The sequence below is a fragment of the Loxodonta africana genome, chromosome 10, assembly GCF_030014295.1.
Source record: "Loxodonta africana isolate mLoxAfr1 chromosome 10, mLoxAfr1.hap2, whole genome shotgun sequence".
Classification (NCBI taxonomy): Eukaryota; Metazoa; Chordata; class Mammalia; order Proboscidea; family Elephantidae; genus Loxodonta; species Loxodonta africana.
In genome coordinates this window covers 23,909,565-23,925,865 of record NC_087351.1, presented here as the reverse complement: position 1 = coordinate 23,925,865, position 16,301 = coordinate 23,909,565, and the positions used below count along the sequence as shown (strand labels likewise).

At 38.6% G+C, this 16,301-nt stretch overlaps 1 protein-coding gene across 1 annotated transcript; it reads right to left on the bottom strand.

Annotated features, from left to right (window-relative positions):
* Positions 1 to 615: 615 nt before the first annotated feature.
* Positions 616 to 1,847, bottom strand: LOC100669164 (olfactory receptor 4F3/4F16/4F29-like). Its single transcript, XM_003423095.3, has one exon. The coding sequence runs from the start codon at positions 1,552 to 1,554 to the stop codon at positions 616 to 618; it is 939 nt and encodes a 312-aa protein (XP_003423143.1). The 5' UTR covers positions 1,555 to 1,847.
* Between the last annotated feature and the right edge of the window lie 14,454 nt (positions 1,848 to 16,301).

The following is a 16,301-nucleotide window of genomic DNA, read 5'->3' as shown; positions in this document are numbered from 1 at the left end:
AAGAAAATTGAATGTACCATGGACTGCCTAAAGAATGAAGAAATCTGTCTTGGAAGAAGTACAACCAGAATGCTCCTTAGAAGCAAGGATGGCAAGACTGTGTCATCCATACTTTGGACATGTTGTCAGGAGGGATCAGTCCCTGGAAAAGGACGTCATGCTTGGTAAAATACAGGGTCAGTGGAAAAGATGACGACCCTCAACGAGATGGATTGACACAGTGGCTGCAACAATGGGCTTAAGCATAACAATTGTAAGAATGGCACAGGACCAGGCACTGTTCTGTTCTGTTGTGCATAGGGTCATTATGAGTTGGAATGAACTCAACGGCACCTAACAAAAACAACAACATATTGTATTTCCATTAGTTACTTCTTATAAGTATTATTCCTTAAGAATTAAGGCACAGGATTATTATCATCTTTTTCTATGTAACTCTTTGTCTCTTTTCAGAAATGAATGTCACATGTTCCCAAGTGAAAGAAGCCAAAGGCTCAATAACAGTGTCAAGATAATCAACCCAAAGTAAAGCAAAGAGAAGCTTCTCTGTGAGTTTGACCATCAACAACAGAACTTCAGTATTCAATGAGGACTCTTCACAATACAGTCCATGATTTAAGAAATCTTCCTGTAACTCACTAGCTGTCTGCATGCTCTCCGCATTGCCACCTTCATTTCTTGATTCCTGAATGTGTAAATGATAGGATTCAGGAAAGGGGTGAGAAATGCATCAAAGATGGCCAGAAACTTATCCAGGTATGTGGAGGGAGAAGGCCATGTATAGAAGGATATCAAAGGAACAAAGAATAAAACTACCACAGTGATATGAGCTGAAAGTGTGGACAGAGCCTTGGATAAACCAGCTGAAGAGTGCTTCTGAACAGTAAGAAAGATGACGATATAGGAAATGATCAGTATAAAGAAGGAGCCCACAGTGATTAATCCACTGTTGGCCATGACCATGAACTCTAGTTGGTAGGTGTCTGTGCAGGCCAGTTTGATGAGTCCAGGAAGGTCACAGTAAAAGCTGTCCAACACATTTGGGCCACAGAAGGGCAAATTTACTAAAAAAGCCAATTGAACCACAGAGTGAATAAGGCCAATCACCCAGGCTGCCATTAAAAAGAAGATGCACATTCGTGGGCTCATGATGGTCAAGTAGTGGAGAGGCTTACAAATGGCCACGTATCTGTCAAAGGCCATGGCTATCAGCAGCACCAACTCCACACCAAAAATGACATGGAGGAAGAAGATCTGTGCAATGCAGCCACCAAAGGAGATGACTTTGTGCTTTCTGAAAAGGTCATAAATCATCTTGGGAGAAGCGGCAGAAGAGACACCCATGTCAACGAAGGAGAGATTGGCCAACAGGAAGTACATGGGGGAGTGTAAGTGAGGATCAAAAGTCACAGTGAGCATAGTGAGGGAGTTTCCCATCATGCTTGCCACATAAAACATGGAGAAGAACACAAAGAGGACAAGTTGGATCTCCCAGGAATTCGACAGTCCCAGGAACACAAACTCTGACACAACAGAGTGATTTGCTCCATCCATTGACTTTGCCAGCAGTGCTACCTAAAAGAGGAGAACAGAAAAAAATACAAATTAAAAGAATTACATTAATAAAATAGACAATAAAAGTCAAAATTATGAAAGCCTATCTCAACAGTGGCTGCAACAGTGGGCTCAAACATAGCAACAATTGTGAGGATAGCGTAGGACCAAGCAGTTTTTTGTTCTGTTTTACATAGGTTCCATCTGAGTCGGAATCAGCTTGGAAGCACCTTACAACAACATCTACACTTTGGCATTACATCTGACCTAATATGCTTATGAACCATAGTAATGTGATCACACAGACAAGTTGGTGACTGCTGTTTGGAACTGCTCTCTACCACCAAGTTGACTTGGCATTTAACACTGATGATGGTTACTTTCTTGCATCCATTTATCTACCTATTGTTACTTGCCATTAAGCTATCACTAGATGCGGAGCCAAGATGGCGGAATAGACAGACGCTTCCGTGGAGCCCTCTTTACAACAAAGACCCGAAAAAACAAGTGAAACAAGTTTATTTGTGACAAGCTGGGAGCCCTGAGCATTGAAGGCAAGCTTAGACAATGAACTGAGGGGCAGGGGGGAGGAAGAGGCTGTTCAGAAGTGGAGAGGAGTTACCAGACCTGAATCGCGGGGAGCCCCCAGGCACCATTCCCAGAGCAGCGGAGGCAGCGAGCTGGTACTAGCGTTAGGCCGCAGTTTCCTCAGGGAGAAGCAGTCACCCACTCAGCCCACTCACACCTCTGGAACCTCAGGAGAAGGGTGCTCTTGGCAAAAGCTAAGTACTTGCATATAATTTACTGTGCCCCGCAACCCACAAGCCTGCTTCAGCGGCAGAATCCCTGGTGAGCACCTAGAGCCATCCTCCCAGCCTTGGGGAAGGAAAAAATTTGCAAGTGGGGGGAAAACATAATTTACCAGCTCCATTAATCAGGGGAGTTCAGGACAGAAGCGGCTCCTGTCCAGGCATAAACTGTCTGTGGGCCTTGAGCACCTTTCCCTTCTGCATGGACCTGTGTTGGCAAACTCCAACCATTTCACCTGCGCGGTGGAGTGGTGGGTGTTTGATGTTTGACATTGCTTTGCCTATTAAACAAGGTCCTCACCTACCCACGACAGGGACCTAAGGACTGGTAGCTCCACTCAGGTCACCCAGCCACCCATGACAGGGGTCCAAAGATAACTGGTACCTCCCAGTCCTTACAACAAAAACTTTGGGTGCCCATGGTCCCTCTGCAGAACCCACCCAACAGCACACTCTAGGAAACAGAGGCGTGTTTTCCTCAGAAACACTCAGGGGTCGGTTCTCAGCCACCTGCCTTGTTCAGAGTGTGACCCTCTGCTGCAATCAGATACCGGTATATACGCCAAACACCCTGCCCCTCTAAGACTGGAGGACAGAGCCTGTACCACACACTTGATATCAGCTACCTGGAAACCTGAGCTCAATTCATACAAGAAAACGGAATGGACTCCTAGACTGATATACCTGATAACAGCTCTAGCCAGCTGGGGACAAGACACCAGAGCTCCAAAGGCGAAAATAATCAAGCTAGTTCACTCAAGCTACCCATACAGGTATACCAAAACAAAACAAAGGAAGCAGCTATGACACAGTAAGCAAGCATAAACTAATACAATAACTTATAGATGGCTCGGAGACAACAGTGAATATCAAGTCACATAAAGAAACAGGCCATGATCACCTCAACAGGCTCTCAAAACAAAGAATCCAGGGATCTCTTAGATGAAAGTGCATTCCTGGAATTACCAGATGTGGAATACAAAAGTTTAATATACAGAACCCTTCAAGACATCAGGAAGGAAATGAGGCAATATGCAGAACAAGCCAAGGAACACACAGATAAAGCAACTGAAGAAATTAGAAAGATTATTCAGGAACATAATGAAAAGTATAATATGCTGGAAAAATCCACACACAGACAGCAATCAGAAATTCAGAAGATTAACAATAAAATTACAGAAGTAGATAACTCAATAGAAACTTGGAGGAGCAGAATTGAGCAAGTAGAAGCTAGAATTTCTGAACTCGAAGATAAACCATTTGGCACCAATATATTTGAAGAAAAATCAGATAAAAGAATTTTTAAAAAATGAAGAAACCTTAAGAATCATGTGGGACTCTATCAAGAGAAATGACCTACAAGTGATTGGAGTACCAGAACAGGGAGGGATAACAGAAAATACAGAGAAAATTGTTGAGGATTTGTTGGCAGAAAACTTCCCTGATGCCGTAAAGGTGAGAAGATATCTATCCAGGATGCTCACCAAACTCCACGTAAGGTAGATCTTAAAAGAAGGTCACCAAGACATATTATAATCAAGCTTGCAAAACCAAAGATAAAGAGACAATTATAAGAGCAGTGAGGGATAAACGAAAAGTCACCTACAAAGGAGAGCCAATAAGAATAACCTCGGACTACTTGGCAGAAACCATGCAGAAAGAAGGCAATGTGGTGACATATTTAAAAAATTGCCTGCCAAGAATCATATATCCATCAAAACTGTCTCTTAAATATGAAGGTGTAATTAAGACATTTCCAGATAAAAACAAGTTGAGGGAATTAGTAAAAACCAAACCAAAACTACAAGAAATACTAAAGTGAGCTCTTTGGTTAGAAAATCAATAATATCGGGTATCAAACCAAGACTAGAACACTGGGCAGAGCAACCAGAAGTCAACTCAGACAGGGAAATCCAAAAAAGCAAAGCAAGATTAAAAAAAAAAAAAAGCCCAACTCGGGGTAATGGCGATGTTGCTATATAAAAGGAGACAACATTAAAATAATAAAAAGGGACTAAGAAATGTAATCATACACCTTCCATATGGAGAGGAAGATACGGCAATACAAAGAAATAAAAGTTATTTTTAAATTTAGGAAAATAGGGGTAAATAATAAGGTAACCACAAAGGAGACAAACTATCCTACTCATCAAAATAAAATACAAGGGAAGAATACAGACTTAGCAGAAACAAAATCAACAACAATAAATATGAGGAAAGGACAATATACACAGAAAATCTACTCAGCACATAAAATCAAGTGGGAAAAAGAAACTGACAACAACACACAAAAAAAGACATCAAAATGATAGCACTAAATTCATACCTATCCATAATTACCCTGAATGTAAATGGACTAAAGGAACCAATAAAGAGATAGAGAGTGGCAGAATGGATTAAAAAACAAGATCCGTCTATATGCTGCCTACAGGAGACACACGTTAGACTTAGAGACACAAACTAAAACTCAAAGGATGGAAAAAAATATATCAAGGAAACAACAATCAAAAAAGAGTAGGAGTGGCAATATTAATTTCTGACAAAATAGACTTTAACGTTAAATCCATCAGAAAGGATAAGGAAGGACACTATATCATGATTAAAGGGACAATACACCAAGAAGATATAACCATATTAAATATTTATGCACCCAATGACAGGGCTGCAAGATACATAAAACAAACTCTATCAACATTAAAAAGTGAGGTAGATGGCTCCACAATAATAGTAGGAGACTTCAACACACCACTTTTGGTGAAGGACAGGACATCCAAAAAGAAGCTCAATAGACACAGAAGATCTAAATGCCACAATCAACCAACCTGAACTTGTAGACACCCAACAGCAACCAAGTATACTTTCTTTTCTAGTGCACATGGAACTTTCTCTAGAATAGACCACATGTTAGGTCATAAAGGAAGCCTTAGCAGAACCCAAAACATCAAAATATTACAAAGCATCTTCTCTGACCATAAGGCCATAAAACTGGAAATCAGTAACAGGAAAAGCAGGAAAAAGAAATCAAACACTTGGAAACTGAACAATGCCCTGCTCAAAAAAGACTGGATTATAGAAGACTTTAAGGATGGAATAAAGAAATTCATAGAATCCAATGAGAATGAAAACACTTCCTATCAGAACCTTTGGGACACAGCAAAAGCGGTGCTCAGAGGCCAATTTATATCAATAAATGCACACATCCAAAAAGAAGAAAGGGCCAAACTCAAAGAATTATCCCTACAACTTGAACAAATAGAAAGAGAGCAACAAAAGAAACCCACGGGCACCAGAAGAAAACAAATAATAAAAATTAGAGCTGAACTAAATGAAATAGAAAACAGAAAAACAATTGAAAGAATTAACAAGACCAAAAGCTGGTTTTTTGAAAAAATCAACAAAATTCATAAACCACTGGTCAAACTGACAAAAGAGAAACAGGAGAGGAAGCAAATAACCAGAATAAGAAATGAGATGGCCAATATTACAACAGACCAAAAAGAAATTAAAAGAATCGTATCAGATTACTATGAAAAACTATACTCAAACAAATTTGAAAACCAAGAAGAAATGGATGAATTCCTAGAAACACATTACCTACCTAAACTAACACAAACAGAGGTAGAACAACTAAATAGACCCATAACAAAAGAAGAGATTGAAAAGGTAATCGAACAACTCCCAACAAAAAAAGCCCTGGTCTGGACGGCTTCACTGCAGAGTTCTACCAAACTTTCAGAGAAGAGTTAACACCACTACTACTAAAGGTATTTCAGAGCATAGAAAAGGATGGAATACTACCTAACTCATTCTATGAAGCCACCATATCCCTGATGCCAAAACCAGGTAAAGATACCACAAGAAAATTATACACCTATATCCCTCATGAATGTAGATGCAAAAATCATCAACAAAATTCTAGCCAATAGAATTCAACAACATATGAAAAAAAATAATTCACCATGACCAAGTGGGATTCATACCAGGTATGCAGGGATGGTTCAACATTAGAAAAACAATGTAATCCACCTCATAAATAAAACATAAGACAAGAATCCCATGATTTCATCAATTGATGCAGAAAAGGCATTTGACAGAGTTCAACACTCATCGAGGATAAAAACTCTCTGCAAAATAGGAATAGAAGGAAAATTCCTCAACATAATAAAGGGCATTTATACAAAGCCAACAGCCAACATCACCCTAAATGGAGACAGCTTGAAAGCATTCCCACTGACATCAGGAACCAGACAAGGATACCCTTTATTACCACTCTTATTCAACATCGTGCTGGAAGTCCTAGCCAGAGCAATTAGGCTAGATGAAGAAATAAAGGGCATCCAGACAGGCAAGGAAGAAGTAAAAGTATCTCTATTTGCAGATGACATGATCTTATACACAGAAAACCCTAAGGAATGCTCCAGAAAACTACTGAAACTAATAGAAGGGTTCAGCAGAGTATCGGGATAGAAGATAAACATACAAAAATCAGTTGGATTCCTCTACACCAACAAAAAGAACATCGAAGAGGAAATCACCAAATCAATGCCATTTACAGTAGCCCCCAAGAAGACAAAATACTTAGGAATAAATCTTGCCAGAGATGTAAAAGACTTATACAAAGAAAACTACAGTACACTTCTGCAAGAAACCAAAAGAGACTTACATAAGTGGAAGAACATATCTTGCTCGTGGATAGGAAGACTTAACATTATAAAAATGTCTATTCTACCAAAAGCGATCTATACATTTAATGAAATTCCGATCCAAATCCCAAGGACATTCTTTAATGAGATGGAGAAACAAATTACCAACTTCTATGACATTTCTGATCAGCGCCTGATCTCTAAAATCTATATGATACTGCAAAAACTCAACTGCAAAAAGACAAATAATCCAATTAAAAAATGGGCAAAATATATGAATAGACACTTCACTGAAGAAGACATTCAGGTAGCTAACAGATATATGAGGAAATGTTCACGGCCATTAGCCATTAGAGAAATGCAGATCAAAACCACAATGAGATTTCATCTCACTCCAACAAGGCTGACATTAATCAAAAAAACACAAAATAATAAATGTTGGAGAGGCTGTAGAGAGATTGGAACACTTCTACACTACTGGTGGGAATGTGAAATGGTACAACCACTTTGGAAATCGATTTGGTGCTTCCTTAAAAAGCTAGAAATAGAACTACCATACCATACGATCCAGCAATCCCACACCTTGGAATATATCCTAGAGAAATAAGAGCCTTTACATGAACAGATATATGCACACCCATGTTTACTGCAGCACTGTTTACAATAGCAAAAGGATGGAAGAAACCAAGGTGCCCATCAATGGATGAATGGATAAATAAATTATGGTATATTCACACAATGGAATTCTATGCATTGATAAAGAACAGTGAGGAATCTCTGAAACATTTCATAACACGGAGGAAATTGGAAGGCATTATGCTGAGTGAAATTAGTCAGTTGCAAAAGGACAAATATTGTATAAGACCACTGTTATAAGAACTTGAGAAACAGTTTAAACTGAGAAGAAAACATTCCTTTCTGGTTACGAGAAGGGAGAGGGAGGGACAGTGGGAGAGGGGTACTCACTAATTAGATAGTAGATAAGAACTACTTTAGGTGAAGGGAAAGATAGCACACAATTCAGGGGAGGTCAGCACAATTGGACTAAACCAAAAGCAAAGAAGTTTCCTGAATAAACTGAATGCTTCGAAGGCCAGAATAGGGGGGCAGGGTCTGGAGACCATGGTTTCAGGGGACATCTAAGTCAACTGGCATTATAAAATCTGTTAAGAAAACATTCTGCATCCCACTTTGAAGAGTGGTGTCTGGGGTGTTAAACACTAGCAAGCAGCCATCTAAGATGCATCAATTGGTCTCAACCCACCTGGATCAAAGGAAAATGACAAATACCAAGGACACAAGGTGATTACCAGCCCAAGAGACAGAAAGGGCCACATGAACCAGAGACATCCTGAGACCAGAAGAACTAGATGGTGCCTGGCTACAACCCATGACTGCCCTGACAGGGAACACAACAGAGAACCCTGAGGGAGCAGGAGAGCAGTGGGATGCAGACCTCAAATTCTCATAAGGCCAGACTTAATGGTCTGACTGAAACTGGAAAGACCCTGGTGGTCATGGCCCCCAGACCTTCTGTTGGCCCAGGACAGGAACCATTCCCGAAGCCAACTCTTCAGATATGGATTGGACTGGACAATGGGTTGGAGAGGGATGCTGGTGAGGAGTGAGCTTCTTGGATCAGGTGGACACTTGAGACTATGTTGGCACTTCCTGCCTAGAGGGGAGATGAGAGGGTAGAGGGGGTTAGAAGCTGGCGAAATGGACATGAAAAAGAGACTGGAGGGAGGGAGCAGGCTGTCTCATTAGGGGGAGAGTAATTGGGAGTGTGTAGCAAACATGGGTTTTTGTGTGGGAGACTGACTTGATTTGTAAACTTTCACTTAAAGCACAATAAAAATTATTAAAACAAAAAGCTTATCACTGACTCATGGAGAACTTATGTATAACATTAGGCTACAACACTCTAAAATATCTAGGATATAATACCCAATTACTTAATGAAACACTAATCTTTTTGTTGCTGTGAAGGTATTTTGTAGATGTGGTTAAAATCTCCTATCAGTTGACTTTGAATAAAGGCAATTACGATTGATAATGTGAATGAAGTCTCATCCAATCAGTTGAAGGCTCCAAGAGCAGAAAACTGAAATTTCCTAGGGAAGAATTTCTGTCTCAAGACCATAGCATCAAGTCTTACCTGAATTTCTAGCCTTCAGGCCTTCCCTACAAATGTTTGCCTTGCAAACCCCTACAATCCTCTGAGCTGCTTCCTTATAATAAATAACCAAATATGTTAAGTAACTTGACCAGAATCATAAATTTAATGTTAGACCTAGTATTACAACCCAGGTCAACTGACTCCAAGATTAGCAAACCCATTGCCTTTGAGTTGATTCTGACATGTGGCAACCCCATGAGCTACACAGTAGAACTGCTCCATGGGATTTTCTTGGCAGTAATCTTTATGGAGAAAGATCACCAGGCCTTTATTCTGTGACACCAGTGGATGGGTTTGAACCACTAAGCTTTAGTTAGTACCCTGTAGCCCTTGAGTCGATCCTGACTCATAGCAGCCCTATAGTACAGAGTAGAAGTGCCCTGTATGGTTTCCAAGGCAATCCTGATGGAATTGAACTGCTGACTTTTTGGTCAGCAGCCAAGCTCTTAACCACTGCACCACCAGGGTTCCTTTAGGTTGGCAGTCAAGTGTAAACCACTTGCGCCACCCAGGGACATGTTCGAGGTCAATGCTCTTCACAATTTCCTCCATTCTTTAATTTACCTGTAATTCCCCAAAGATTCAATACACACGTGTGACAGATGATCATAGAAATTATTCAAGAAAGATGAGCCCCTTTTATAGCTAGTGACTGTGATATATTGACATACCAATAACTGCTGCTAACCTCTATGATTAATTATCCCTGACAATTGTCTATTGATTAATTAACGTACCTCAGATTTCCTGATACACTTCGCACTTTGCTAAAACATATGGTTTTACACTAATTGTTGGGGTGAATACTCCATTTTGGAAAAAATTGTCTTCTGAATGGATTCATACCAGAAAATGCCAGTTGGATCTGCCCCAGTCAACCTTTGATTCTCCAGAAGCAACTGAAATCTCTGAAGAAGTTCCAGCTAAGAACATGGAAGTCTGCACCATGTGGTCTGTATTCAAGTTTCATCTCCTTCGGGAAATCAGTCATAACTATTCCAACCCAAGTTGTTTTCTGTTTCTAAAGTTCATTTGCAACCTAAATGAATCACAGAACTATTCCATCTATCATACTTCTCTATAATCTCCAGAGTGCCAAAAAGAGTGCTGAATACATAACAGGCCCTCAGTAAATAGCTTGAGTCAACCATTTCAACCATAGTACAATGATCTTATCATCAATATCAGTGTGGATATAGAGACTCTAGACTCATCTGGAGTTTGATACTAAAGGTAAACTCTTGTGTGCGATTGTGCCATTCTTTGAATTCATCTCTACTTTCACACTTACAACATCTTCTAGCAATTATTTTTATTATTTTCAAAGAAGCTGCATTGTATAATGAAATGACGTAGGCTTCAGTATCTAAAAAGCATTATATCACATCCTGCCACCCAATGCTTGGTGGTGGTGGGTAACGTGCATTTCACCTGTGAGCCCTTTTTCCCATCTGTAAAATGGAAATGATTAACGTCTTATTATGAACTATTACGAAAATGTGAAATAATGTATGTCATCAAATCTAGTTAACTCTTCCTGTGAATTGCATCTGGTAATGAAATTAACCTATCTGGACACAATAAAGGAATAGATAAATAAGTTATCATGTGTTAACGCAATGGAATGAGTTATTTGGAAAGTAATCTGAGTGACTTGGATTTACATCTCTTATCAGGAATAAATCTCAAAAATTTAACATTGAATGAAAAAAATCAAATTATAAAATAATAATTGTAATTTTTGTGAATCTTTAAGAGTTGATAGGACATCATGCTTGGCAAAGAACAGGGTCAGTGGAAAAGAGGAAGACCCTCAATGAGGTGGAGTGACACAGTGGCTGCAACAATGAGATCAAGCATAACAATGATTGTAAAGATGGCGCAGGACCAGTCAGTGTTTTGTTCCGTTGTGCATAGGGTTGCTATGAGTCGGAACCAACTCGACGGCACCTAACAACAACAACTACAACAACATACATATGCAGAAAACATATGCAAAGGTGAACAGGAAAGATACCCAACAACTTCAGAATAGTGACTTTCTTTGTGGAGGGAAAGAGGAGTTTCATAGAAACAGTGATTTCAATTGTATTTCTAATATTTTTCTACAAAAAGTTTAAAGTTCTGATTAAACAAAAGACAAATGTTTATCTGTTGAATCTGGAAGTAAAGTGCACAGTATCAATCATATAGTTTTGGTACTTTTTAAAATCATTGATACATGTCACATTGCTTTTCTTAATTTAATGTATGTGCCATGTACCAGCTCATTTCTCTTGTCACTGTCCCTGCTCTCTTCAGCCATCATGAGGGCTACTGCAAAGCCTCATCACGATCATCTCCTTCTACTTTTTCTTTGTACCAAAAAACATCCATCTACATGCAATGAGATCTGAGATAGTATTAACAGTTTGACGAGTCCTTTTTGCCTCCACGTGATGGAAAGCATCTAATAGAACATTCAAAGCCATTTTGGAGTCTGGTTCTTCCTGAACTAATTTCCAACAATTCTCCTACCCCATTTCTTGTACCACATGACCTATAAGAACCTATTTATTACCTGAAAATGCTGCACACTGCACAGGCTCTATGCTTTTAAATATATTTGTTCTTCTTCCTCAACTCCCCTTCTGCCACATCCACCTGCTGCTCTTCTCTCTCTGGAAGAGAAATGAAATTCATTCCTCAAGATAGAGTGAAATTACATGCTATCTTAGTTATCTAGTGCTGCTACAACAGAAATAGCACAAGTGGATGACTGCAACAAACAGAAATGTATTCTTTCACAGTCTAGGAGGTTAGAAGTTCAAATTCAAGGTGCCAGATCCAAGAGAAGGTTTTCTCTCTCTGTTGGCTTGGAGAAAGGCCCTTGTCATCAATCTTCCCCTGGTCTAGGAGCTTCTCAGCTCAGGAATCTCAGGTCCAAAGGATGCATTCTGCTCCTGGCACAGATTTCTTGGTGGTAAGAGGTCCCATTGTCTCTCTGCTCACTTCTTTCTTTTATATCTCAAAAGAGATTGACTTAAGACACAACCTAATCTTGTAGATTGAGTCCTGCCTCATTAACATAACTGCCTTCAATCTTCTTCATTAATATCATAGAGAGGATTTACAACACATAGGAAAATCACATCAGATGACAAAATGATGAATAATTACACAACACGGGGAGTCATGACCTGGCCAACTTGACACACATTTTATGGGGACATAATTCAATCCATAACACATGCTATAATGTTTAATTTCCCTTCCCTACTCCCATATCCCTCCATAAGAAGAATCCATACCTTCCTGTTCAATGTTCCTATAGTGTCTTCCAACCTAGGGGCTCATCTTCCAGCACTATATCGGACCGTATTTTGTTGTGATACAGAGAGTTTTCACTAGACGATATTCAGAAGAAGTTCACCAGGCCTTTCTTCTGAGCCTGCCATAGTCTGAAAGCTCCACAGAAACCTGTCCACCTTAGAGACGCTGCTGGTATTTGAAATACTGTTGGCACAGCTTGCAGCACTACACAAAGATGCATGTCACCACAGTACAACTAACTGACAAATGGGTGGTGGAGATCTTGTTCAGGAGATAAAATTTGCTTTAGATTTCAGATTCACTCTTCAGAAATTCTATAACTATAACCAAATTATACTACTATGTCTGCAGGTGTCTTTTAAGTGCTCAAGATCTCAGCAGAGGTTTCCAGTGAGTCTTTATCAGTTATATACTTCTCGCTGTGAATTTATTTGTGTTTTGCCTCTTTAGTCCTTATCCATGGCATAAGAACTTGAAGTTTGAGAAAAGTGAATTTAAAGAGGAAAGGGATATCAATATGGAATCTTTTAGGACCACACTGAGTATTCTTTGTTTTTGTTGTTTGGTGCCATCAAGTCAATTTTCAACTCATACTGGCCCCACGTGACAGAGTAGAACCATAGGGTTTTCTAGACTAATCTTTACAGGAGCAGATCACTAACTCTCCCATGGAGTTACTAGGTGGGTTCAACTATCAACCTTTGGGTTAGCAGACTAGTGCTTAACTGTTGTGCCACAAGGGATTCTTGAGTATTCTTAAATCGAAAACCAAACCCATTGCCGACAAGTCGATTCTGACTCAGAGCAAATCCATAAGACAGAATAGAACTACCCCACAGGTTTTCCAAGGAGCATGTGGTTGATTTGAACTGTCTGCCTTTTGTTTAGCAGCCGATTTCTTAACCACTATACAACCAGGGCTTCTGAGTATTCTTTAGTTACCAAAAAATGGGTACTAGAAAAAGAAAGTAGGCATAATCGAGAATAGTTTCTGTACTAGTTGGTTGCACAGTGGTTAAGAGTTCAGCTGGTAAACTAAAGGTCTGCAGTTTGAAAACTCCAGCCACTCCCTGGAAACCCTATGGGGTAGTTTATTCTGTCCTATAGGGTCGCTATGAGTCAAAATTAACTGGATGGCAATGGGTCTTTTGCTTTATACCAAAACGAAGAGAAATATACAACCAAGTAGCAGACAATATAGAAACCATACAGCTTAAGTCACCAAAGATTTAAATACAGTTGACACAGAAGGTGTACTAAAGCCTGAGCAATAGTCATAGAGGTGTTTCTACATGGAGACCAGGATATGATGTTTATTCACCTGGAAGTTATTAAATACCCACAGGGAAAAACTCCTGGCTGATTATGTTCTAAAAACATAGATTGACTGTGCTCAAAAAAAGAAACTGTTGGAATAGGTTTTCTTGAACAATGTAATTAAGCCCATCATTTGTTAAACTATATAAGACAAGACCTGGCTCTTTGTGTTCTATTGTGTTTAATCCATTCTCTTGATCCCTATAGAAACCCTGGTGGAGTAATTGTTAAGAGCTACAGCTGCTAACCAAAAGGTTGGCAGTTCAAATCCATCAGGTGATCCTTGGAAACTCTATGGGACAGTTCTACTTGTTCTACAGGGTCACTATGAGTTGAAATTGACTTGACAGCAGCAGATTTTTCTGGGTTGTGATACCTATAGTATTGATCCATCCTCTGAAAGACTTCCACACAATTATTCCTTTACAGATGAATGAAATATTGATTGAGGTTCCAAATAACAGACTCATGAAACAGCCAACTCCTAGGTTGAGCAAGATATTAATCTCAACCATTCACTTTATAGAAATTTCTTCCTCAATCTAAGAAGTTTGGTAATTTACCACCTCCCTCAGCTCATATCTCCTGCATTTTATCTTTTAAATTGTCATAAAACCTTCTTTATATCCAAGTAAAATCCTACCTCATCTAATTTAAGACCATCTATTATTTTTTATAACTATATGTAATATAAATAATTTCCAATATTCCTTTTAAATAACTTCTTATGTACATAAACTCAACAAACTAAGGCCCCTCTTAGCATTCTTTTTACAAGAATCAACAAACTAAATATCTTTTGTATTTCCTCTTATGGTCTTTTCCTCAACCACCTACCATCACCAAAAAAAAAAAAAAAAATGCATTTCTCAATCTTCTTCAAATCTTTCTTCATTCTACTTACATTTTAGAAAAAAAAATAATATAAAAACCATTAATGCCTGGTTGAATTAATGTCTAAACCACCTAAGAGAACAGGACAACTAATTTGATCTTCTGGAAGTTTTTTTGTTTTGTTTTGTTTTTAATTTTCCACATGATATATCAAAATGGTATTACACTGGGAATTTTGATTTTCATTTTTTTATTTTCATATGTCATCGATGTGTCTTGCTTGTTTACCAAGTGGCAGAGTGAGAATCAATCATGTAATCATTACCAGTAACACAGTGATTAATCCCAACCTGCACTGAATCCAAAATATTATAAAGACATTTGACATTTTCTGATACATAGATATAGTATTATTTTAGTTAAAAGTCAAGGTCAGTTAACATTTTCCAGCACATCAATACTCTTTTTCAAAATTATTTTCCTATACTATTCAATACCTTATCCCAGTGGCTGTCTGCTCTGATTCAAGACAACACTCAAGCCTTTAGGAGATGATTCATGTCCATAGCAATTTCAACAACAGAAGCATGTGTGATATCACAATGACTCTTCCTATTGTTAAATTTATTTTCATTCTTCCATTTTACCTGTATAAAGAGTAGAGCATCTTCATGGAGTCTGAGGTTTGCCTGTATTCTCTTAACACAAAGTATCACAAAAGCTCTTGCAACTGAAGGAAATGAAGCTAAGTAACAGCTATACAGGACAGTGACCAACGGATATTGCAAACACATGAGTTTAGAAGGAGCTCAGTGATCAAGGGACTTTGCCCCTAGAGACCTGTTTGGTTTGACCCAAACAATCAAAGGATCTAAAAACTCATAATAAGGCACAAAAGAGGAAGAGGAAAATGAGAGTGGAATATTTTCTGCTTAATCTCTTTATGCCATTTTGTTGGCCATTTTACAAATATTAGAAGTAATTTTTGAAAATAGACAAAACTAGAATAATTTTATTACACTCATGTTGTTCACCTAGAAGACAATATATTTAACTTTTATATAGTAAAACAGTAGGAAAATATACATAAACACTTCATTTTTAAACCAAAATCATATTTTTTGTAATTATGGTTGTGTGCATAGATTCAGCTTTATAGAAGTTCACTCCAGTGAATAGACCTGAAAACTGAAACTAATGAAATATTTACCAATTGATGATAAAGTATTTATGGTACATCCATACACCCAAATTCTCTGAAAACAATATAAAGCATCTTCAGACTCTTTAGAGTTATGATATACTGTTAAGTGAAACATTGATTAGCAAAAGAGCATGTGCAGTATGTTTCTGAACTTATAAATACATACAGTTATCAAGAGAAATGAATGATGAATCTTTTCAATAAGTACTTCATTCAGGGCAGTGGGATTGTCAGGTGAAAAAACAGGGATTTTGACTATAAACTTTGTATACATATATCACCCAAGATGCTGCCAGGACACTCAAATTAGTAACTTGCGAAGAGCTTAATAACGGGAATATTTACAAAGCTGGGGCAGTGTAAAGGAGAACAAAGGCAGGAGCACTATCCCAGGCTAGTAAGAGCAGGGGGGAGTCTACCACTCTCAGGACAGAGGGTAGCTGTAAAAA